This window comes from Myotis daubentonii, chromosome 8 (genome assembly GCF_963259705.1).
Source record: "Myotis daubentonii chromosome 8, mMyoDau2.1, whole genome shotgun sequence".
Classification (NCBI taxonomy): Eukaryota; Metazoa; Chordata; class Mammalia; order Chiroptera; family Vespertilionidae; genus Myotis; species Myotis daubentonii.
The window spans coordinates 69,740,398-69,766,207 of NC_081847.1; the positions used below are offsets into that span (position 1 = coordinate 69,740,398).

At 52.5% G+C, this 25,810-nt stretch overlaps 1 protein-coding gene across 2 annotated transcripts in view; it reads left to right on the forward strand.

Annotated features, from left to right (window-relative positions):
* The window catches only part of CDH22 (cadherin 22), a 124,112-nt gene that overhangs the window by 35,888 nt on the left and 62,414 nt on the right, over positions 1–25,810 (forward strand). For both annotated transcript variants that reach the window (XM_059706880.1, XM_059706879.1), the window contains exon 2: positions 17,005–17,621. In XM_059706880.1, coding sequence (XP_059562863.1) covers positions 17,370–17,621 — 252 coding nt within the window. In that variant the 5' untranslated portion in view covers positions 17,005–17,369. The remainder of the gene's footprint in view (positions 1–17,004; positions 17,622–25,810) is intronic.

Genomic DNA, 25,810 nt, shown 5'->3' on the forward strand with positions numbered 1-25,810 from the left:
AAGGAAGGAAGGAAAGAAAAGAAGAGAAAAGAAAAGAAAAGAAAAGAAAAGAAAAGAAAAGAAAAGAAAAGGGAAGAGACCCAGGACAGAGCTGGGCGCGGAGCTGGGAGGAGACCCCCAAGCAGCTTACAGTGTCCATGAACCTCAAAAGGTCGGTTTGTAGAAGGGATGTAGCAGCTGCATCATGGAGGACCTTAAATGACAGAACAGTGCTTCTAAGGGATGACAGGGCTTGATCAATTATTTACAGATTGTGTCCAATCATTAGAGAGATAATGGGCCCCTCTGTAGAGGCAGTGATCTCCCCATCACTGGAGGAATTCAAGCAGGGATTGAGGCCCAAGAGAGAATTCAGACATCAGATGGGTGGGCCAAGGCCTGCAGTGGTTCTCAACCTTCCTAATGCTGCGGCCCTTTAATACAGCTCCTCATGTGGTGACCCCCAACCATAAAATTATTTTTGTTGCTACTTCATAACTGTAATTTTGCTATTGTTATGAATTGTAATGTAAATATCTGATATGCAGGATATATTTTCAGGGGTCGCGACCCACAGGTTGAGAACCGCTGCGGGGGTCTGAAACCCTCTACGAGACCCTAAAACCCTCCAAAAGCAGCAGTTGGAGGAAGAGGCAGTGGCTTAAGTGGGACTTAAGCGCTCCAGCCCTGAAATCAGCTGCTTCCTCTGTGTGTGACCTTGGTGGTTGACCTTGGCCTCAGTTTGCCCATCTACAACATGGGGCTGATGACAGTGTCTGCTTCATGTTGAGTGTGAGGAATAGATGTGACAGCATCGACACCCTTGTTATTGCTGGGGTTACTATTACCTCTCTGCCTTGGCCTCCGGAAACCCCTCCCACTGGCCTGGCCTCTCCTCTCCCCCATCCTAGGAGGAAGTGGACACCCTGCAGTCTGGGGCTCAGGAGGCTCCAGCTCAAAGCCTCCCTAAGGAGCTTGCCATGGTTACCAGCCGCCTGAAAGGAGAGGCCATAAATCCTGAGCCTGGGTGGCGGGAGGGAGCGAACCCGTCTGAGGGGCGGGAAGTGGGGCAGCTAAGTGGAATTGAATCTTATTTAAGGAGGAGGCCCACGCCTTCCCGGGGTCTGTAATTTACTGCGAGGTTGACAATATGAAAGCAGAATTTTCAGTGGCATAATCGCTTGGACCTCAGGGAACCGTGGGAGATGAGCTGCGAGGCAGGCGGTGGCAGCCAGGCTTTCAGCGAGATCCAGGAGCTGATCCCGCTGTGATCACAGCAGGTGGCAGCCAGGGGCACAGGGCTCAGAGCGGGGCCAGGGCCTGGCTGGCTAAGCCCAGGGCTCAGGCCTCGGCTTGTCTGCTGTCGTCTCCAGGGCCAAGGTCAGGCCCAGATTTTTCCAGCAGATTTTATGTAGTGGAACATGCCTCCCAAGACGGCTATGACAGTGGCTGCTGACAGCCCTCAACCGACCCCTTCTCAGGGATTGCACTCAGCCAGCATGAGCTGTCTCACTCAGGCCACGCCCCCTGGATGGGGGGTGGCGGGTAACCTGGTTGGGGAGGGGTCTGGAAGCTGCAGGATTCAAAGGCTGGGCCCCTTGCCTCAAACATGGGGCCTGGAAGCCACAGAGCGCCCCATGGGACCCGCTGAGGCCTCACAGCTCAGCTTCTCCCTCTGCACGGCCCTGTCTCCCTCGCCCCTTCCATGGTGTGGCCCAGACTCTTCTCAGTGAACCTGTGGGAGGCGGATCTCTGTCCAGGAACCTTTTCCAGGGAGCCAGATCAAAGGCCTTCCATCACCAGGAAGTTTTTGTTTTTGTTGTTGTTGTTGTTAATCCTCACTGGAGGATATTTTTCCATTTTTTTTTATTTATTTATTTATTTATTTATTTATTTATTTATTTATTTATTTATTTTAAGAGAGAGTGAATGAGAGGGAGACACACACAGAGAGGAACATCAGTGTGAGAGAGACGCATTGATTGGTTGCCTGACCAGGGCTGGGGATCGAACCTGCAACTGAGGTACATGCCCTTGACTGGAATCGAACCTGGGACCCTTCCGTCTGCAGCCAATGCTCTCTCCACTGAGCGAAGCCGGCTAGGGCAAGAGGCTTGTTTTAAAGCAGCATCTGCGTGTCATGCTGGGTTAGGGTCACAAAGCCTTCTTCCCTGATGGGGAGATTGAGGCCCAGAGAAGGCAGACACTTATCCAGGAGCTCGTGATATTAGGGGCAGAAGCAGGGATGTCAGACTCCGGCCCACTAGTCCAACTCCTCCATTTTGCAGATGGGAAGACCAAGGCCCAGAGGGTTGGGGAGGGGTGTGATTCACCATCTATGACAAGGCGCAGGGCAGAGTAGGTAATGAAGGCAGTATGCTGGGGTAAAAGCTCACAGCTTTGGAGTTGGGTCCCAGCCACGTGGTCTCGGGCCTCTGTTTTTCATCAGTCACTGGAGAGATTACCAGTAAAGCCCATCTCAGGAGGATGGGGTGAGGGTTGCCTAAAATAACGACAATAAGACCTCTCACTGGCTGTGTGTGGAAGGAGCGCTTCACGTACATCTTGATGAATCACCATGAAGATGTATCGCTCATAGCAGGTGCCCAATGCTTGATCTCCGTTTTACAACCACCTGGTCTAGGGGCTCCCTGGCCAGCATGGGAGTCTGCGAGGGAGCTCCTCCAGACTTGGGGCTGGCTCCGGGGTCAGACTTTCCTAGTTTGAGTCCTGGATTCCCACTTCCTGGCGGTAACATTGGTTAGTTACTGTACCTCTCTGTGCCCCAGTTTCTTCATCTGTAAAATAAGAATAATAAAACAGACTGTGACACAGACAAAACCTGGTAACTCATGTAAAGTGCTTAGTGCTGTGGTTAATAAGCACAGCCTCTTATTTTGAGCTCATCAAATGCATGAGTCTTGACACAAAGAAGCACCTATAAATGTGCCTATTAGTAGTATCATCGCTACTGAATCAGATGCTCTGGGGACCTGGGGACATGCGTTCTGAACAAGTCCCCCTTGCAATGCTGCCAGCATAACCCCGGTCCTCCGACAAACCTCAGGAGCCACAGTTTGACCTCCCATTGTACAGAAGCCCAGCGAGAGAGGGTCTTGCCCAAGGTCACCCAGCACGGCTGGATCAGAGCCAAGCTTCAGCCTGTCTCCTTGCCCTCCAGCCTAGAGAGCTTTCTCCTGTACCGCAGAGGGACAGATTCCTAATGTCCTCTGCTCAGGTTGCAATAAAAATTAACTACCCTGAATATGAGCATCATCAACGCAGCTCCAAGAGAAGGGACTAAGGGAGACAAATGAAATGTGTCACACATGCTCCTGGGGTAGCCACGCAGGCTCTCGAATGACTCTTTGGAGGGCCCCACCCTCTTAGGACCCCCACCAGCCTGCTGGTGTCCTCTGCTGGGGCCTGGGTGAGACCTGATGCTCAAGATGGGTGCTCCATCAGACTCTGAGCGAGCAGGGCTGAGGGTGGGGCTTGGCCCTTGTCCAGTCCAAGTTCCTGTTTCCCCTCCCCACTCATTTGTGCATCTAACAGGTGGCTGCAGGACCACTGGAATGTTGTGTTTTACTCTCTGGGGTAAGGGTGAGAGGTGAGGCCTTCTCCCCAAGGTTTCTAGGGGCAAAGGGCTCTGCTGATGACCCCCAATCTCTGTCCCCAGGGATCCTCTGCACAGATGAGCTTTAATAGACTCAAGTCTGGGGGACCCTCCCTCTGGCGGGAGCTGTGTATTCCAGGAGCCGGGTCAGGGAGGAGGCGACCCAGAGGTGGCATCCAAGAGCTGGAATTGTGTGTGTGTGTTGTGTGTGTGTGTGTGTGTGTGTGTGTGTGTGTGTGTGTGTGTGTGTGTGTGTGTGATGTGAGCAGATGCAGCAGACAGAACAATGGGAGACAGACAAACAAGGAGTCAGAACAGGGGAGAAGAAGATGGAAGGAAAGGAAAGATTGACTAGAAGGAAAAGCAGGAGACGGGAAAGGAGAGGAAAAAGGAGAACGGATACAATAGGTACATAAATTGGGGCACAGTCATGCAATGGAATACAACACAGCAGTGAAAAGGAATGCATGCAAGAACAAATCCGCATCTCAAAAGCATAATGCAAACAAAATGCAACAGAATATGTGCAATATGGTTCTAGCTGTGTCAAGCTCTAACACAGCATGGCTACATTAAGACTGTAGGAATGCATAATTAGGTGGTAAACTATAAAGAAAGGCAGGCAATGGGTAGCATCAAAGCCAGGATGGAGGGAAGCAGTGGGTTATGGTCAAGGAGGGACGTAGTGGGGCGCTTCTGAAGAGGAGCTGATCTTCAGTGTTTTGATCAAAGGGTGGATCCGTGGGGTTCATCTTGTAATTATTTGTTAAACTCTGCATTTATGATTTATGCACTTTTCATTATGAATGTTGAATTTTACCATTTTAACTGATTACAAAAAAGTCCAGAAAGAGGAGGAAGGGGGGGAGGGGAGGGAGAGGGAGAAGGGCCTCCTGGGGCTCTGCTTGGCTGGCAACACAGCGGGCCCTGCCCCCCATTCGGCCACGTTTGTAAAATGGAATAAATATTGACACGGCCAGGATGGTATTCAATTTGTCCTGATCACTGGGCTGCGGTGAGTTCTGACAGGGCGCGGTGTAAAACAGCAGCTCGGGATGTAATTTCTACTGTCAACATGATGTACAGCGGGCTCTGCCTGCGGCACCAGCAGGCGGGCAGGGCGGGGGCAGGGCAGGGAGACAGGTACAGCCTGGGGGCACCTGGGGTGCAGGGTGCCAGGCAGGCCATCTCTGGGCAGGTGAGCAGTGGCAGCCAAGGGGTGTGTGTGTATGTGTGCGTGCACACGCATGCATACATGTGTGTGTTCATAACTTGTGTGGGAGGTCAGGCCCTGAGGTCAGGCCCAGGAGCAGTGTCAAGAGGTGTTGCAGGAGGGACATGGTTCATGCTCAGAGCCAAGTGCAGGCCGTTCCTTCCCAGCAGCCACTAAGCACCTCTCTGCTTATCCTCATTGCCCTCCTCCTGCCACAGCCTGTGTGAATGTCAGATCCACACCAACTAGCTGTGTGACCTTGGGCAAGTCCTGCAACCTCTCTGAGCCACTGTCCCTCCTTCTGTAACAGAAATTTGAAAAAGAGCTGTCATGAGAATTCAATCAGACCTTTGATATAAAGCGCCTGCATGGAACTAAGTGTTACCTCTTATTATGAGCTAATTGGATGGCACCATTCCTGGCACACGGTAAAGGCTCTATAAATGTTATCTATCTCGCTGACTCAGAATCGGCTCAGTATACGCACCTTGCCTCCCTTTCCTCCTTCTCTATTCCTTTGATCTGCCAAGGCTGTTCCCCAGAGGAACAAAGCTCGGGACAGACCCACTGTGTCCCGTTGCCCCAGCATTCTTAGTTAAGTGAAATGGAGTTGTGACGGGGTGATACTCGGTGTACCTTATGGGGCTATAATTGTGAGGCGTAAGCAAGGTAAGGCACAGAGAGTGCTTGAACAGTGACTGGCTCTGAGTAGGTGATCAGTACATGTCGGCTAAGACCAAAACCCAAACAAGGAGTCATTCTCGATGTCACTCCCCCTCATTCCCTACATCTGATTCATCGCCAAGCCCTGTCCATTTTGCTTCCTAAATACATCATACCTGTCACCTTTTCTCCTTCCCACGGCTGCCTTCCTGATCTGCGCCTCCACCACTCTCTCTCCCAGACACCGCCCCCACCTCCTCACTGGCCCCTGCTTCCAGTCCTGCGAGTGGCGCCTGTTCTCTAAGCGGCAAGCACAGGTGTGCTCCTTAAAAACACAAATCTGATCACATGTCACTGAAAACCTTTGCTAAAAAACCCCTCGATGCCTTCCTCCTGTTCTCGAGCCAAAATCTAAATCTCTAAGCCTCTTTGTATCAGCCGCTCCCCCTCACACTCGGAGCTCTGGCCCTCGAACTTTCAGTCCCTTGAGTGTGGCTTTGCACATTCATTACCTGTGTCTCGCATCCCTTTTCTCATGACATTGCCCTCACTGACCACACCCATCCCTCCCTAGTGACGTGTGTCTCCTATTAAGTCTGGGGTCCCTGGTACTTTCTCTTTGTGGAACTTGGCCTGTTGGTAATTGTACATTCACTTGTGATATTATTGCATTAATAAATGTATCCCCCCTTGCGTGTGAGTGCATGCACGCGTGTGTGCACACACACACACACACAGAATGGAAGGCCTTGGGGGCAGGGTCTGCTACATCCTCAGCCTCTAGCACAGTGCCGGCATATACCAGTAGTAGGTGTTCAATAAATATTTGATGAATCAATAAATGGAACAAGCAGGAGGAAGTGATACCAAAGAAAGACATTACAGTTGCAGTAACCAAGCAATTCCATCACCTGTCCTCCATCCATCCATTCACCCATCCTTTGTCCGTTACTCACACATTCAGTAGCACCCACTCTGAGCACGGACGTATGAGCTGAAGGCAGAGAGCAGCATGGAGGTGCTCACAGCCAGCACCTCCACGGTGGGTGCTGAGACCAAGCCCAGGGAGAGCGTAGTTCTGAGCCATGGCTCATGAATGAGCTCACTGGGGTCACGGGGAGGAGGCAGGGAGACTAATGGAGGAGAGGGCAGTTGGCCTGGGCCCTGAGAGGAGGGTCAGGGTTGGAAGTGGGGCAACAAGGGAAAAGGACATTCATGGCAGAGGGAAGAGCAGGAGCAGAGCCCCAGAGGCATGAAAGTAGTAAACAGTTTGTGGTCCCATCTGCCCAGAGAGATGGATACATGAGAAGATGGGGGTGACAATAAGCACAGTGGGCAGGCCCACATCTTGCAGGGCCTTGAGCAGCTGTGTGGGTAGTTGCTAAAAGTACAGGCTTTGGAACTCCACAGCCCAGGATTCAAATCCTGGCTCCACAACATACAACTCGTGTGACCTTGGGCAAGTCACGTGAACTCTTTGTGCCTCAGTTTCCTCATCTGAAAAATGAGGGCAAATAACAGTACCCACTCAAAGGACTGTATGTGGAGTCATTGAGCATGAAAAACCCTGTGCTGCTCTGAATGGTAACTAAGGAATGCCAGGTCCAAATCTGGACTCTATCTTGAAGCTGAAAGGGAGTCGGGGAGATTTTAAACAGGAGAACATTACAGATCAAGCTGGGCTTTGTGAAGGCACACCTGGCAGCAGGCTCAGCATAGACGGGGGCAAGACTGGGAGCCTCAGACCAGCCTTTGCAGATGGGATAACCATATATATGGGGGGGTGTGGCCCCAGGCTGCACATCCCCTCCCCCCTGACCTCCCACCTTTGCCTCCCTGGGTAGTGGTTCGGCTACCAAGCTCTTAAGCTTTGGCAGATACATCCTGACCCCACACACAAACACACTCAGAGATGTAAAGCCCGTATGGAACAGGGCCCCAAGCAGATACTCTACACTTACTGAGCACCTACTGTGTGCAGGGAGTTGTTCTAGGTACTGGGATACAGCACGTGTGTGCTACCCCTAAACACATCTCTAGTGATACAAATGCACACGTGCTCAGGCGCACACATGCTTGTGCATGTTGAAGCATGCCCAGGTAGTAACTGGGGGCAGGGCAGTGAGAGGAGAGCAGAGACGGGTGCCTCTCCCAGCATCCTTCCATAGCTCAACAGATCCCGCACTGCACGGGTCCATTCTGGCCTGAAGGGAGAGAGCATTTCCCCAGGGAGAAGGCAGCAGCCAGCGCAGTGAGCTCTGGGCTCAGGATCCAGCGGGCACAGTGCCCTTGGGACTCAGATGGGGCAGACAGGAGCCAGACTGGTAGACCTGGGAGCCAGGTGAGCATGGAGACATGACATGCTAGTATGTGCCAAGCTAATGTGCAGGGAGGGAGTGAATGAACAAATGAATGAACAAATGAATGAACTGCCTCTTCCTGCATCGCCCTCCCCTAAGACATCAGCTCAGCACCAGAGCAGGAGGCAACCACAGGGTAAGCCCTGTACAAGTCTTCACTCTTGCTGGGATAAGGTGCACTCATGGGCCTCATAGCAGCTGTTACGTAAATACATGACTGAATAAATGCATGACTGAGTAGACAAATATCTGTGAACCCCTTTCACCTGGTCAAAATTCTTTGCACATAGTATCCAGTAATATTTGGGATCAGAAATAATAATAATACCAAGAATCATTATCATTCCAGCAGCTAGCGTTTATTGCCAAAGACCCCTTCACATGCATCATCTCCTTTAGTTCTCACATTGGCCCTAGGAGATGAGCACTATTATTCCCATTTTTCAGGTGAGAAAACTGAGGCCCAGAGAAATGGAGCCATTTACCAAGCTCACACATACAGTCAATCAGTGGAATTTTGACTCAAACCCTGGTCTGACGTTGGACCCCATCCCATGGTCTGAGGTCCCCTGAATGTTAAATTCTGCCCCAGAGACACGGCTAGGAAGATTATCAGGAAGTTCGCAGGAGGCAGGGATGAGAAGCTCCAAGCTCCCCATAAAGTCTCCTGCCTGGGGGTTCCCGTACCCAACCCCTCTTCTTGGTCTTGGCAGAGAGAGAGCTGGGAAACCAATGTGGAATGGCTAGGATAAGAAGCCCTTCCTTTGTCCCCAGGGAGACGGCCAGATGACAAAGGAGGGCCTGGAGCCACTGAGCTGGCAGTCGTACAGCCTTGGCAGCAGTGGTACCAAGGCACCGAGAAATCAAGAAAGGACATGCTGGCTATCCAGCCGAGACTCTGGAAGGACACAGTGTGGGCAGTGGCGGTGATGCCCAGAGCCTTGGCGAGGCCACAGCAAATCGGCAAGGTTGGCAGCTTCTCGGTGACAGGGAAGACATGTTGCCCAAGCAGCTCCCCAAATCTGCCGGAGGCAGGACTGTCCTGAGTCCCTCACAGGCCCCAGCTCTGCCAGGTCTGTGTGGGAAGGAGTGGGGAGGGAGGGAAGGATGAAGAGGCATGGTCTCTGTCCTCCACAAGCTTCTCATCACAGGTGACAGGGCTCCCAGAGGAAGACCCAGCCAGGTGGGAGGCCGTTCAGAGGAAAGAGGAGGAGTCTGTAGGAAGTGGGGCCTGGGCTTCAGTGGTCCAATAGCGTCTTCAAGGACACAGATGGTTCCATCTTTGCTTGGTAGGTTCCTTCGGCCTCTTGGAATGGCTCCCTTCACTGTCCCCAAATGGCTGCTGTAGCTCCAGCTGTCACCTCCTCACACATGAACAAAAACAAAAAAAATGTTTCTCCTCAAGACATCTCTTTAAAAAGTAAAAAACTTTCCCAAAGCTTCCCAACAATTATCCCTTTATATTTTATTGGCCAGAACTGTCACATGATACTTTCTAATCCAATCACTGGTGATGAGAGGGGAATGGCTCTTATTGGCTTAGATTAATCATTGTTTGCAAGGAAGGGGCTGAGCACATGACCAAGCTGAGGTAGGATGAACTGAAACTAGAAAGAAGGATAGGGGGATGAATTGGCTGTTTGCCAATCTTTTATATTTCCCATCACTCTCTTTTACACACCATGAAAGTCAGGCTGCACTATTCAGTGCTTCTGTTCGTGCCCTGAGGTTTCCTCTGCTCATGCTCCGCTTTCTTCATGTACTTCCCTACCTCATCTCCCCATGTCCAATCCTCCTTACCTTTTAAGAATCACCTCCTGTGCCCCTCTTCCAGGCAGCCCGCCACGGTTACCCAGCTAGACACAAGCTCCTCTGAGTCTTTGTTCATGGTTTTCCTATACTTCCCATGTTTTCATGCTTTATTTTGGTTCGTTTGTTTTTATGTATTAGTTTCTCCTATTCATCTGTGAGTATGTGCATTTAATTCACAGGGCCTGGCACACAGTAGGTCTTCACTAGATGTTGGTCCATTGGGTAAATGGGTGACTTCAGAGATTTCTCTCATTAGAATCTGGTGACTTTGCCACGGGCCTGTTAAGAACAGGGCAGCAACCTTGGCTTATTAGAACACCAAACCTCCCCACGGCCCAGCACAAGGTTTGGCACACAGTAGGAGCTCAATAAATGTTAATTGAATAGATAAATGAGTAAATGGCACACGCCAGGTGTGTAGTAAATCCCAAATGAATGTTGCCACTATCAGGGATGGGGAACGTCCCAAGAAATCATTTGGTCTGGCCCTGCCAAGGCACTAGGGGTGAGTTAATTGGATGTTTGACCAAATACAGCAGGCTAATTTTTAAGTTGATAATTTTGTATGGCCTGAAAATGATGCTATAAATATCCAAATGGCCCTTGGCAGAAAAAGGGTTCCCCACCCCTGCTAGATGGTGAGCTCCTGGAGGCAGGAATGATGTCTTTACATCTCTGTCACCCCCAGAGTATCTAACTCCGTGTCTGGCCCAGAGTGGATGCCTTGTAAGGGTTTGTGGAATGAATGCATGTCTCTACCCTAGGCTGTGAGCACCTTGAGACACATCTGGCCTGCTTCCGGGCTGTTGAGCAGCACTTACCCGTGGCGCTGCTGCCATGCATACGGAAATATGACATCACTAGCTGCTAAGTAGTTGCCGCTGCAATTGCCTGAAGTCCATCCAAGCCTGGTCATCCTATACCAGTGATGGCAAACCTTTTGAGCTCGGCGTGTCAGCATTTTGAAAAACCCTAACTTAACTCTGGTGCCGTGTCACATATAGAAATTTTTTGATCTTTGCAACCATAGGAAAACAACAACTTATATTTTTGATATTTATTTTATATATTTAAATGCCATTTAACAAAGAAAAATCAACCAAAAAAATGAGTTCCCGTGTCACCTCTGACACGTGTGTCATAGGTTCGCCATCACTGACGTATACCCTGCTGCAGGGACCCCTGGTGGTCCCCAGGTTCCAGCGCCCAAGGTGGTAATCCCTGGCTCAGCAGGGAGCCTCTTAAACCTGCTTCTGCAGCCACGTGGTTGGTGTCCATGCTGTACCGAGTTGTTATATTTCCCATATTGTCCCTGCACACTGTGTACCCACCAGAGCGACAGCCTCAGTGGGACCCAGAGCACAGCAGGTAATGGAGCACTTCCTGAAGGCTGAGGCTGTAGGGAATTCTCCCTCGGGCTGTGTGGGAGCTGGGCTGCAGGTGAGCACAGCCAAGGTGGGGACTGGGGCTGAGCCCTTCTTCTCAGATCCACTAGCAAAACTCGTAGCTTCAGGCAGCAGCACAGCAGAGCCTCACCTGTTCTTCCTGGGGGCTCAGGGTCCAGTGGCCCTTGGAGGATGGCAGCCGCTGTCACAGCCCCAAGGCAGGAGCGATGAGGAGGGTGGAGGAAGGGGTTCCAAGGTGGTGTCTGCCTGACTCATCCGATGCAGCTGGTAGCATTCCTTGGACACTGATGCATGTCCTGAGCCTCTGTCCTGAGCCCTCCCTGCTGGGTAGGGGTGGGAGCCAGGGAAGCAGGCAAAACAAACCTTGACAAGTCCCTAGAGGGCCTGTCACCCACCCACACATAGGTCTCCACCCACTTTCCTCCCAGTCTCTCTTGATCACACTGCAGTCAAAATGGCACACCCACCACTCCACCAAAATAGCTTTCATCAAGGCCACTAACGACCTCTGTGTTGCTAATGCGATGGCCAGTTCAAAGTCCGCATCCGACTTGATGTCTCGGGAGGGTGACCGTATAATTTATCATCCAAGCTGGGACTAAAAGGGGGTGGGACATTCTTAATAGTTATGCCAGGACAACAGATGCAAAGTAGAACCGTCACAGGCAAAGCTGGACACCCAGTCCCCCACCTCACAGAGCACTCAGCACAGCTGCTGACATGCTTCCAGGATAGCTCCTCTCTGCTCCCTCCCCGCCCCTCCTCTCCTATCATTTCCACTTTCCTTCCCCCTTTCCTCCTCACCTCCCCGATGTCTATAAGCTGAGGTGCTGGGCCTCTTCTTCATCCACGCTCACTCCTTGGTGAGCTCAGCCAGTCTCAGCTCCAAATACCACCCAAATCCCCGAATTCATATCTGCAGCCAGGACCTCCCCTTGAGCTCCTGACGGTCGGCTCCATGGCCTGCTTGGCATCTCCAGTGGGTGTCTAAGTGGCATTTGAATGTGGCATGCCCAAAACTTGATTGTAACATGACCAAACGAGTCCCTGGTCTCCTCAGATCCACTCTGCCCACCGTTGTCTTCCGCTGGGCAAAAGGAAACCATCATTCCCATTGCTCAGGCTGCAGGCACGGTCACTTCTGACCCATTAACATTACTTCGGTTCAGCCTCGCTTCTCAGCACGTGCACTGATCCCACTTGGAGCAAGCCACCATTACTTCTCACCTGAATTATTGAAATAACCTCCTCACCCCCATCCAGCTCCAGCCTCCCTCTGTTTTGAACACAATAGCGAGCCAGAGTGATCTTTTGCAACAGAAATCAGATCATGTCACTCCTTTGCTCAAACCCTCTTAGGGGTCCTATGTCACTTGCAGAAAAAAACCCAAAGGAGACCCTGCAGGCCCTGACGCCCACCTCCATCTCTCTAACCTCCTCTGCTGCCCCCCTGCACTCACTCCACTTCAGCAGCATTGTGCTCCTTGCCGTTCCTCCTGCACGCCAAGCATGTGCTGACCTCAGGGCCTTTGCACTTGTGGTTCCCTCAGCCGGGAATGTGCACAGCTCCCTTCTCCCCTCCCTCCAGATTTCTGCTCAAATGTCATCTTAACCATGATGCCTTCCCTGACTACCTTATATAAATCATCACTCACAATAGATGACTGAGAAAGAAAATCCCCCCATGTCAGCATTTCCTATGCCCCTTACCCTGCTTTGTTCTTCTCCATATCTCTTAGCATCTACTGACATGTTATTCATTTATTTGTTTGTTGTCTGTGTCCCCCTCTAGACTTGCAAGGTCAAGGACTCTTCCTGTTTCTTTCCACTGTGCCTAGAACAGCACAGAGTAGAAACTCACAAATATCTGTGGAATGAGTGAATCTGCACCAGGCACACACACATGCGTGCGCACACACATACACACACACACGCTGACATCTGTGATTGCAGGCACACACCAGCATGCACATAGGAACCACATGCAGATACATGGACCTGAGGGCACATGGATTATAGGAGGTGAGGCTGCAGAGTGAGTGGGCAGGGCAAAACCAACGTTTACTGGTTTGGGCTGGGACTCGGTTTGTAATCCCATTTGGGATTAAACAACAATGTGGTCGGTTGAGACCTGAAGCCCAGAGAAGGCCACCAACATGCCCAGATCCCACGGTGAGGCCCAGCAGAACCAAAGCAGCCGCAGGGCTCCCCAGCTGTGTCCCCTGAACGACCCTGAGCGTCAGGACTGGGTCCTGTCATTGACACCCACTCAGGAAAGCAGCTGGAGCAGGAAAGGGAGGAAGGGGAGGAGAGAGGAGGCCGAAGTGTCTGCGGCAGAGCTGTGCGGAGCGGTGAAGAGTTGGCAAACGGCCAGGAAACCTGGCCAGCACGCCCGAGGGAGGACCTGGTGGGCCGGCAGGAAAGCCTGAGTGGGAAGGAGAGATGGGGGCTGTGAGGGCCCGCCCCTCAGACCATAGTGCAGGGTGTTCCCTGTGCAAGGGCGCCTGGCCAAGGGGCAGGTGGGGCTGAGATGCAGTCCCTGTATCCTGCCAAGCGTGTCCCCTGGCGCTGGGCTGCATTCCCTCAGAGGGCATCTTTTCCCATTCCCCAAAGGTTCCCTACACCACGGGGAACCCAAGTCCTGGGTTCGAAGTTTTGCTCCATCACCAAGCATGCCATGCAACCTTGGACAACACTCTCGGACTTGACTCCTTTCTAACGTGGGATTTGACCGCAAGCCTTTGCCCCAGGCAGCCCTTCCGCAGAGCACTCCCTCTCCTCCCCAGCACACCAAATTCCACATGTCCAAATCCTTCCTGTGCCTCCACTTCAAGTGCCACCCTTTCTGTGATGCTGTGTGCTCTGCAACCCTCTGTGCTGTGCTTGTCCCTCAGAAGGTCAGGACCCACATCATGAAATGCCCATTTGGCCATGTACCATTTCAGTCTCCTGTGGTTTTGACTGTACAGAATTCCTCCCAGGGCTTCTCTAAACACTCACAAGAAAATGGAACTGCCTTCCCTCCTCCAGGTCCTGCCTGATCTGCCCCAGACCCCTCTCTCCTGCTTCATCATCAGCCACTCCCATGCTCTATACCAGCTGCAGGGGCCTTCTCGCTATTCCTCAGCTTGTTCCAGCCTCTGGGTCTTTCCCCAGGCTGTTCCCTCTGTGTGTGGAACTATTTTGTGCTCAGCTCCTTCTCATCCTTTCGGATCTGCTAAATGTCACCTCCTCTGAGATGCCCTCCCTGATGTCCTATAACATCACACCCACCCCAGCCCTTTCATCATTCTCCTCCTCCCTTTCCCCTGCTTTATGTTCCTTCTTAATACTTATTACTCTGAGAAATTATGTTGTAGATTTCTTTCCTTTATTACCAGAAAAGCAGCTCCATGAGGTCCAGGACTTTATTGTGTTCATTGCTTTGTCCCCAGTGCCCAGCACAGTGGCTGGCATTAGGGAGGTGCTGGTAAATATTTGTAGAAAGAGTAAATGAATAACAAAAGAAATGCATCTCTCTCCTGATGTAAAGCTGATTGCATCTTGCTGTCTTTCACAGAGAAATTATTTTTAAAGTTGAATAAATGAATGAAATGCATTTCTGTCTCCCCAGTTGTAGAATATGATAATGTTTGATGAATGAATGAATGAATGATTGAATCTTAGTGTGGTACGTACCCCCTCCCCCTTGTAAAAGGTGCCACCAAGATAAAAGAAAAGAAGGAAGTGAGGGAAGAAGAGAGAACAGCAATGGGTGCCTGCAAACACTGGGAAGTCTCCTCTGGTTTCCACCTCCTGGGCGCCCCCCACCCCTCCCGCAGCCCTCTTCCCATCAGCCCCTCCCCTCTGCATCTCTGCAGGGCTGTGATGAGCCCTGGAACTGCCTGACAGAGTCAGGGGAACAGTTCCTGCTGCACGCAGGGAAGTCATAAGCTCCAGGAAATGAAGGCTCCGGAGCAGTGCCTCCTCCTCACCCATAACTCCAGCCTCATTACGACCAGCCCCGGCCATAATGTGGAGAATCAAAGCCGGATCCCCGGAGGCCCCAGCACAGCCCCCAGGACTGCGACAGGGGCCAAGGTGGGGGAGGGTTCGCCAGCACCCCTTGGTTCTGTCATCTCACCCAGGCCCCTCAGAGTTGGCAAAGGGGGGGGGGGGGACAGGGGTGATGGGGATGCTTACAGCAGGGTCGCAGGGGGTCCTGACCTCCATTAGTTCAGGGGCCTGGAGGGAAGGAGGGAACAGGCTGCTCAGGACTCCTCCCCTCATCCTTCCCCACGGACTGGACTGTTGGTGTTTTCTCATCATCATTGCCCTGAAATGCAGGTTTAACACCTGACTTCCAGCAGAACCCCTTCCATATAGAAAGTCTGGAGCCACTACTGGGAAAGAGCACTGAGTAGTCACACATCCACAAAATGGGTACAAGACACCAACTCTCAGCTCTGGCTCACATGAGTTAGTGAGTTAAGGTCAAGAGAATTGCCCACGGTGGCATCCAGTCAAAGGTGGGGATCTGAGTTTCTTCTGCCCCCTCCCCCACTTCCTGTGTCCACGGGAGGACCTGGCTGGGGCCAGGTCATTTCCTCCACATCCTCTGCCCAGCCGCACACCTCATATGCCCAATGTAACTCCTCAAACTAGCCGCACTGCTGCACACCCCTTTGCTGATGCCCATGCCTTTCTTTCCACCTGCTCAGGTGCCCCCTCCTCAAGAGGCAGTCCCGATCCCCTCCCACCCACCTGCCCCTTCCGGACACCTGTGCCCACTCTCTCCCTGAGCCCTGTAGTCTCAGGTTGCACCCCCTTTGATAGCCCTGATCACCCGCCTCCTGGCATCTAGATTGTTACTGGGGGTCTTGTCTCCCACCCCGCTGAACCGAGTTTCTGTATCTCTGTCCTAGCAACCTGCCCAGATCGGCCACAGTCAAAACTCAAAGGAACTGAGTTGTTGAACTGAGCTGAACTGGTGTGGGGAGAGGAGGAGGGGAATTGAGCCCCTCACCTCCACTCACTCTTCTCAGTGCCTGAAACTCCTCCGTTAAAGCAGCGTTGCTGTCCCCTGTAAACACCCACATTAAGCTATTATTCATCATTATTGCTTGAGTAGGAGTGAGTCCCTCAGATCCTTTCTTGCCGAAAGCAGGATCTGATGGAGGGAGGGGAGGGGAGAGATGGATTGATCTGGGGCCTGCGCGCTGGTCCCGGAGAGGGGAGGAGGGGTGTCTGAGGCTCTGGGAAAGGAAGGGTTTCTGGGAGAATGTGGAGACACCAAAGGCAAGTTCAGAGGGGCTGTGACCCCCAAAGTCGCCTGAGGTGCCTCCGGCAAGGCCCTGCCGGACTGGGTGCCTCGCCCCTGAAGGTGTGCGGAGGGACTGGCATGAGATCCGAGGCCGCCCTGGGCTCTGTTTTGGAAGGAATGACCTCTCTGTGCTGCCATGGGGGGCGGGGGGGGGGGCACAGTGGAGGGTGGCAGGCTGTGAGCTGGGCTCTGTGCACCCAGGAGCCCGGTCCCAGCGCTCCTGAGGACCCCTGCTAGAAGGGCCTGCTCCTTCTCGGGGTGAGGGTCTTCGGGGGTGGGGTGGGCTGGGCTGGAGAGGCTCATAAGGTCCCTGCTCCTGTGGGCCTGGGGCTGGTGGGGGACCCCTGAGAAGGAGCTGGCAGGGGGCTGGAGGAAGGGGTGGGGCTGGGAGCTGGGAGAGGGAGGGGAGGGGAGAGGTGTGTGATGGGAGCTGAAAGGAAGGGTTGGGGCTGGGGTGGGGGAGGAGCAGGACTACCTCACTGTGGTCCCAAGAAGGCAAGGCCCATTATGGATCTCTGCTATGCAGTGCTTGTCCCCCCTGCGCAGTGCCAGGCACACAGTAGGTGTGTAATTAGTACCTGCAGACAAAATGTAGGCTCAACCTGCCCTGCCCTCACAGAGAACCTCCTCTGATGGTCTCATTTCTCTTGTAGGCTCCTGGACCCGACGGCGCCTCGTCCTCTAAGGATCCTCGGATCTGTGGGCCCCAGCCAGCACCCCTCTGCGCAAGGAGCATGGCGCACCCCAGACTCGGAAGCTGCGGAGGCGCTGCCTGGTGACCCCGCCTCGGAGGCTCCAGGGGGGCGCGGGCGGGACCCTGGGGACCGTCCATGCCCAGGGTGCGGCCGCGCCCCCTCCCCCTCCAGCCAGGCGCCCCCGCTGCTGGGTGGCGTTCAGGGGTGCCGGCCAGTCCGGGTGCCTCGCTGAGGCCACCATGTGATGTGGCCCCGCTTGGTGGTGCCACCCGAGCTGCGTCCCTCTGGTCGTCCATGCTCCTGGGCCCCCGCGCAGGCTAAGGATGAGGCCGCGTCCCCATCGGGCACTGGCGGGAGCTGCGCTGTCGCCCGCGCTGCTGCTGTTGCTGCTCCTGCTGCCACCGCCGCCACCGCTGCTGGGACGCCTGTGGGCGGCGGGCACGCCAGCGCCAGCCGCGCCTGAAGCTCCGCAGGAAGGTGCACTGGGCACTGGCCGCGTGAAGCGCGGCTGGGTTTGGAACCAGTTCTTCGTGGTGGAGGAGTACACGGGCACGGAGCCCCTCTATGTGGGCAAGGTAAAGTGGGACCCTGCACCGCTGTCCGGGGCCCAGGACCCTGGAGACACCCATTGGTAGACGCAAGGGACCCCAGTTCCCCTACCCGCTAACTGCCTGGTCTCAACTGCCTTGCGGGGGAGGGGGGGGGCGGGGGGGGGGAACTGACGACGTGGGAAGGAGGGAGTGAAAGGGGGGGGGGTGGAGGGGCGGGGAGGCAGACAGCAGGGTCCCCGCACTCTCCCTTTTCTTCTCCGCCCCACGCCCTTCTCTAGTCCCTCTTCCTTGGAGTCTTGGAGCACAGAGTGCTAGGAGGTAAGCCAGTCCATCTTGTAGCTAGATGCATCTAGGTTGTAGAAACACATTTGCCAATCTGAACATCCCACTCTCCCGACTCCGCTTAAAATGCTTCAAGAGCTCCCATGCACTTGGGGACAAACCCAAATCCCACCCCACTGCCTACAAAGGTCGGCTCCCCTCTCTGAGATTCAGCCCAGGGCCCTGGGGCCCCAAGCATCCTGACCCCCCACCCCCTCCTGGGTTGCCTCCCCTGAGCTGCACCCCCTGCTGCTCCTATGATTACTGTGTACTCACACTCAGCTCTCTGCTCAATGGCCACTTCCTCAGAGAGGCCGCCCCTCCCACACCAGCGAGGAGAGGTCCCTGTACGTGACCATCCCTCTCTGTGCCGTGCCCTCCCCCGTGAGGTACCTTTCCTTCATGACACTTCATTATGCAAGTGTTTGCTTGATTGTGCATTTACTGTGTGTCGCTCCTCTTAGACTGTTTGTTCTGCTCCCCATGAAATCCCCAGTGCTTGATGCAGACATTGCTCACAAACTGTTGAATGAATGAATGAATGAATGAATGAAAGCTATTTTCTCAAACTCTGATGGTTAATGTGGCTGAAGATCTGTGCCCAAGGAGTATAAGGAGCTCAGGTCTTCGTTCACCCGTTCAATGCCTAAGCCTCTCATACTTGTGATGCTGGAGAGGCAGAGGCAGGTACTAGTAAGATCCGCCTCTGCCATCTGGGGGCTCCCCAGAGTGGCAGAGACAGCCTGGTGCATAAAAAACTTAACAGGGCAGCACCTGGCACGGAGTAGGTGTTCAATAAATAGTATCTGTTGGCTGGCTTTCTAGAGGAGAAAGCACCTGAGCTGGGTTTTGATGTGCAGGTAGGAGTTCATCAGCCTGGAAAAGGCCATAACCTATGCAAAGGCTTGGAGTCCGGAAGGAGCCCAGCTTATTAGTCCTCTAAGCAGCTGAGGTGCTGAGGTGGAGGGTGCTTATAGGGCATGAAAAGCAGAGTGGTACCCAGGGAGAGTTCTCTGGCCTCTGCTAAGGCCAGTCAGCTTTCCAGGAAGTTTTTTTTTTTTTTTTTAATGTTTTAAAAAAAATTTTTATTATTGATTTCGGAGAGGAAAAGGGAGAGGGAGAGAAACATTAATGATGAGAATTATTTTTTTTTCTTATAATTTCAGATTTTGCTTCCTGTTGAAGATACATGTTTTTTATTTTTTATTTATTTATTATTTTTTTTATTGCTTAAAGTATTACAAAGGGTATTACATATGTATCCATTTTATCCCCCCACCCTAGACAGTCCCCTAGCCTCCCCTATCCCCCGGTGTCTTATGTCCATTGGTTATGCTTATATGCATGCATACAAGTCCTTTAGTTGATCTCTTACCCCCCTACCTCCTGCCCCCCAACCCTCCCCGGCCTTCCCGCTGCAGTTTGACAATCTGTTTGAGGCAGCTCTGCCTCTGTATCTATTATTGTTCAAAAGTTTATAATGGTCTCTATTGTCCATGAATGAGTGAGATCATGTGGTATTTTTCCTTTATTGACTGGCTTATTTCACTTAGCATAATGCTCTCCAGTTCCATCCATGACGTTGCAAATGGTAAGAGTTCTCCAGGAAGTTTTGATCAGCAGAGATGGGGGAGACCAACTCTGAAGTTTCCTGTGTGTTGAGATATGGGTCTGAGAATTGGGAGACTGACCAGGCCACTCAGTTCGGGGCTCAGGGATCAGGACCCTAGACAAGGACGGGAGGAAAGCCTTGATAGTAATCTTTCCATTTGCCAGGCAGGAGACCCAGGTTTTCTCTCATCTTGACAGTCATCCCTGGTCCTTGGCTACTTTCCCCTCCATACATGTGGCTGGAGCTGATCCGCGCAACTCAGCAAATGAGGATTTGACAGATAGAGCTCGGAGAGGCTCATGTCCGTGCTCAAGCCAACTAGTGGCAGAACCAACAGCTCCTGACTCCTAGCCAGGGCAGTGACATGGTGGGTCTGGTAGAATGGGGTGAAGGGATGGGGAAAGAGGAACCGGTGCCAGCTAGACAGTCGCTGATGGTGAGGCAGCCAAGAATACGGGCTTTGGAGCAGACACGCCTGGCTCCGAGGCCTAGCTCCAAGGCCTGGCTCTGCCAACCCATGAACCACATTACCTTAAACAAGTCACTTCACCTCCTGGACCTCAGCCTCTTCATCTCTAAGAGGGGCTAAGAGACCTGGCTTCCTAGGCTTGTTGAAAGGATTAAAGAAGGACACTGAGCGCATAATGTGTGTTGCCTGCAGCCTGGTTGCTTGTTTATTGTTTCTTTACCTTTCCTATATGAAGCACTTCACTCTTGAACTGCAAGATAGAAGTCATCGTTCCCTTAGGTAGGCAAGGAAACCGAGGCTCAGAGAGGGCAGTCATAGAGGGGCCAAGTGGCTCGGCCAGGATTCGAACGTGTGTGGAGGCCAGTCCCAGCTGGATTCTCCAACCCTCTCTGAACCCTCCAGGCCTGGGAGAAGGGCTTCGGGGAATCCAGAGAGAAGGGGGAGGAGTCTGACACATCTGCCTAAATGTCAGTGGGGGTGGTCTCAGGCTCCCCAGCCCTGTTGTCTGCCGGGCAGCTGGGGCTCTGAGAAGGCCTCCGCAGCCCAGCCGCCCACAACCTGAAAAGATCAGAGAAACCGCTGACTCACCGCTGCACCCATCTAGCCATACCATCATCTCAGTGGCATGGGCCAAACCCCACCCATCTCCTGGAACCACAGTCTGTCAGCGATGGGAGGGCCCTAGTCAGTTCCTGCATTATAAGGGGGGGAAACAGGCCAGAGGCAGGGAGTATCATGCCAAGGCCACAGCAACACAGTGACAGAATCAAGCCATTGACCAGATCTCTGACACCAGCTCCCAGCCCCAGGGGGTTTAACTGTTCTGTGTGAACGTCTAGTAAGATGCAAGCATTGTGCCCAGCCAGGGGTGTCGTCTCACAGCAACCTCTCCCAGCATCCCCGCTGCTGTCATAACTATTCCATCCAACCCCTTCGTCATCTGCACCCAGAGCCCCTCCTCTCCTGCTTTCAAGGCCACCTCCAGAAAAGCACCCTGTGCAAGGAGGAACGAGAACGGCCATCTGTTTGCAAACATTTGCCCGAAGCACACTTTCTGTGGAAGGTGGTACAGTGTGTGGTTCCGGGGGCCAGTGGAGCCAGACTGCCAGAACTCAAACCCATGCTCTCCCGCTCGTTATCTCCGACCGTGGGCACGTTGTTTAACATCTGTGCCTCCGTTTGCTTATCTGTTGAGTGAGGGCCCACCTCCTCAAATGGCTGTGATGAGGGTTCAAGTGAGTCAGCATATGTCAAGATCCTGGCATGTGCTCAGTATGCGCTTTTACTATCAGAGGGCTCACCCGATACTTCCACCACGTTGAGAAAACCATCTACACGGACACTACACACTCTGCTCTAAACGCTGAAAGCCTCTTCGCCACCTGATGTTCTGGTTTCTCACCAGAGCGGGGGCAGGTGGTCTCTAGCTCACTCCTCACTCAGGGAATATGAGCTTGGGCTTTTAAAAACCCACCTGTCCCCTTTCTAGTCGAATCCCGTGCTTGTACAAGTGGTTGTGTGCATGCGTGCGCACACACTCACACACGCACACACACACACACACACACGCACGCATGTTCACACACACGCGCGCACACACTCTCACACAACGCACACACACACTCACACACACACACACACTCACGCTATGCTCTCTTGCTCTTCGGGGAGAAAGGACTTCTCCACAGTTTCAGTTAATTCACTGCTTCCAGGTCCCCTGCCCCAGGGAGCCACTGGGAGCATCTGTCCTTGTCGAATTCCAAAGGTAGCTTAGCAACAGCACCATCTCCAGTGAACCCTGGCCCCCACGGTAACCTATTTTACAACCGCCTCCTCCATCACTCACCGCCAGGCTCCTGTCAGCACCCGCAGGAAGCACTGGGCTCAAGGGTTGTCACCAAAGCCCCACGCAGGCAGCTCCCTTCGTTGTCCTGCCCCCTCGGCAGCCTAGCCCACCTCTTCCACTCACCTTCTCACAAGACCCACCCTTAAAGCAACCTCCCAACATTTCCATACAATCTGGGTACGTTGACTAATCCCTTTCCCAAACTGTAATTTCCCCAGAGGCCTCTGTCAGTTGGATGTGGATTTTGTAGGGTTTTTAATTCTTTTTTAAAAAAGCTAGAATTATGGGGTCAGCCCTTATGACCAGCTCCTGTGGGCAGTGAGATCTATTTTAGATATACAGCAGGATTAAAGTGGGAAGGAGAGCAGATTTAATTAAGTTGCTAATATTTAAAGAAAATTGATGAACTCCTGGTTTACGAGTAGCACAGGCGTGAACAGACCCCTTATTCTGGGAGAGGCTTTTTATTTGATTTGCTTTCCGTTTAAATCCTGGACTCGTTTTATTTGCGTAGCTGCACTGTCCATTTAATTGTCTTTAATAAGGAAAACGTACCTCTGCTCGCATTTAATTTTGATTTAATTAGGAGGAAGTAATTAATGGCCTCGTAAATCCTGCTTTTCAGCCCCCCCGGGTGAGAAGCACTCACTCTTGTGTTTGTGTGTTGTTTATGATCTGAGGCTGGGATTGGGGAGAGGCAATCTCCTCCTGGGCTATCCACACTCGATGCAATGGAAAGAACCCAAGATGGGGAGTCGGACAGGCCTTGGGGCTGCCTCTTGTTAGCTGTGACCTTAGGCCCTCTCTGGGCCTCAGTTTGCCAATCTATACAATGGGGAGAGAGTAATCTCTAATTCACAAGATCACTATGAGATATCAATGAGGTCATGGTCAAGGGTCTGGAAGTGTGCCCAGTGACTCCCCTCCCTCATCTAGCTCATGTGTACCTGCTATTTAACAGTGATTGGACCTTGCAGAAAGCCTAGAAGACATTGGGGAATTCTAATGACAGCTGTTTATTTCATTATTCATTTATTCAGTGTGTTTGGTGCTGTGCCCTGTGCCGGATGCCGGGGAACAAAGCCATATGCTTGACCCTCAAGGAGCTCAAAATCTCACACTCTCATGTGCATACACACAGACACATTCCACTTTCCCATCTATCTGTATTTTCTCTGCAGGCATTGTCAGGGCACTAGTGTGTGCCAGGCCTGGGGAGTTCAGACAGAGAGTAACCAGTTAGTCCATGCCCCTGAGGCCCATGACAGCTGGGGAGACCGATATGCAGCATTGAGGTGTTACAGAGGAGTGTGCATGGGACAGAGGGACAAGGCAGGGTGAGGGTTCTGCAACCAAATTGGAGGGCATCTGAGAGGACCAACTGAAGGAGGAAACAAGCTGAGTTTAAAAGACTCCAAGCAAATATTGCATGATGGCCCCTATATCTCCAGTGGGTCAGGATTTGAGCGACCCTCAAATCCTCCTGAGACTAGGGTGGGAAAGGGAAAGGAAGTGCATTTGCATTGAGCACCTTACTATATGCCAAGAGCTTCCACATATGATCTTATGAATCTTTGAAATCAATAGAAAGATTAAATCAGCCCAATGTACAGATGGGAAAACTGAGGCTCAGAGAAGGATTGCCTCTTACCCAGGGTTATGCAACAGGTCAGTGACAAAACTGAAGCTGGCACCCAACAAATCCTGAAGCCAGAGCTTGTCACCTTTTCTGACTTGTGATTCGAAGTCCTTTTCCAAATGATGAACTAGAGGCTCAGACTGAAGAGGCTGCCAATGACTGTGGCCTGCCGAGTACAGGGCAAAAAGACGGGCGTCCGGGCCTCCCCGCAAGCCGTGCAGCCCAGCGACTGCCCTGCAGCCCACTCCCTCCTCCTCTGTCCCTCTTCCTCAGCCAGAAGCATTGTAAGTGGACTCACCAGATCCCCAGAGGCTGCAGGGGAACCAACCTGTGCTTAGGAGTCAAACAGATCAGGGCCCATCTCCGTCTCTTCACCTGGAAAACGGGGTGCATTTATGTACCCCATAAAGTTAAATCCATTACTGTGGAGGCCTGCAACACCAACACATGTCTGACATGTAGCAGGTGATCGATAAATGAGAGCACCAGCCTCCAGCCTCCACTCACAGCTGGAAGTCTTGAGAAACGTCCTCCTCAGGTGGGGCCACAGGCATTCCCTCCCTCCCCACTGCAGAGCAGGGCCGGGCAAGCAGGGCAGGCAGCCCCAGACCAGCCGGAATCCTCAGCTCCTAGCTCCTGCCCAGGCTGACCAGCCCTGTCGGACTCTGCAGTCCCCAGAGGGTAGCCACTGGGCTCCAGCGTGAACTCTGTGTCATTCTTCATGGAAAAACATTGATGACATCACCCCTGAGTTCCACTGATCCCTGTCCGGGGTCTGAGTGAAAATGTCAAGGGCTGCAGGGACATGAGGAAGACCCAGGAGAAAGAAAGAAAGAGAAAACAGCCATTTATAGTGTTTAGGTCATTACATGTTCTCATTTAAGCCTCACCACACCTGCACCAAGGTAGGGCTGGATCTGATTTCTCGGGGGGGGGGGGGGGGCGGGGGGAGGGGGCAGAACGGGCTCAGAGAGGTAAAATTAACAAGCCCTTGGTCACAAGTCATGGGATCAGGGGCTGGCTCCCCCTGTCTGTGCCTCAGTTTTCCTATCTGAGAAATGGAAGAATAATAGTGTTCCATGCGGCAGTGATGAAAACCAGTAAGATTATAGCTGTTAAGCATCCCCCCAAATGGTAGGGAACTGTAGGAACGCCTTGTTTTATTGAACTTCGCTTCACAGATGCTGGTGCTGGTGGGTTTGTTGTTGTTGTTGTTGTTGTTTTACAAATTGAAGGCAAGACCCTTCACCAGCAAAAATATATGATTTGCTTTATTGCAATACTCACTTCATTGTGGTGTCTGGAACCGAACCCGCAATGTCTCCGAGGTATGCCTGTATTCTGCTCACTGCTCAGGAACGTTTGCTGATGAAGTAAGCAGATGCCAGGTCTGATTGGAAAGTGGGTGCAGGCACTCTAATATGGAACAGGTCCCCCCTCTCCTGTGGCCATGTCCCCTGGGCAGATGTGGAGGAAAAGCATAAACAGCAACAGGAGAGACAGGTCTCCTCATCCCAGCACTGCCAATGATTCAGGGCCGCCGTTCTGAGATAATTTTATGGGGGGCATTAAACTGAGTTATGAGGTTTTTACAATCCAGCCACTTATGAGAAATCTATTAACAGTAACTGGACAGGAAGAAGGCTTCTTGGTGGAGCCCAGGACAGGCATTAATTGGGGCAATCTATAACAGGATGGGGACCCAGAAAGGTTCCACCCGCCGCCTCCATTTACTCCCCGCAATTTCTGCTGAGAATCAGCAGACTCGCCAAAAAGAGAGAGATGCCCATTAATCGGCTAATGAAATATGAAAATGTTTATGGGCCATTCAATCTTCCAAATGGCACTTCTATAATCCACCTTTCAGACACAAAGTTCCACCAGCAGAATTTATTCCCCGACTCCTCCTGCATGGCCGGGGCTGGGCTTTCGTCCCCCTCGGTGATGACTTCATCTGGCACCTGTTATCCCACTGAGTGGGCTGGGGGACACGGGGTCCTGGCCAGACAAGGGACTTGGGGGTTCTCTCCTTCACCCCCCATCTCTGTGGAAGCTCAGCGAGGAGTGGGGACCACCCAAGGTCACCTGCTTCATTGGATGCATTTGCTTCTGCTCAGAGCTGCCTCGGGGGTTGGAGCATTAGAGGATAAGGACTTCGGTGTTTCTCTTTGGGAGAACAGTCTGCTGGCTGGTTGCTTGCCCACAAGATCTCCGTGCAGAGGAAAGAGGCTGGGATCTGGAGCCTAAGAGGGCCTGGACTAAATCCCAGTTGTATATGGCCAACATTTTGTAATAACATAATAATACGATAGCGACCATTTACTGG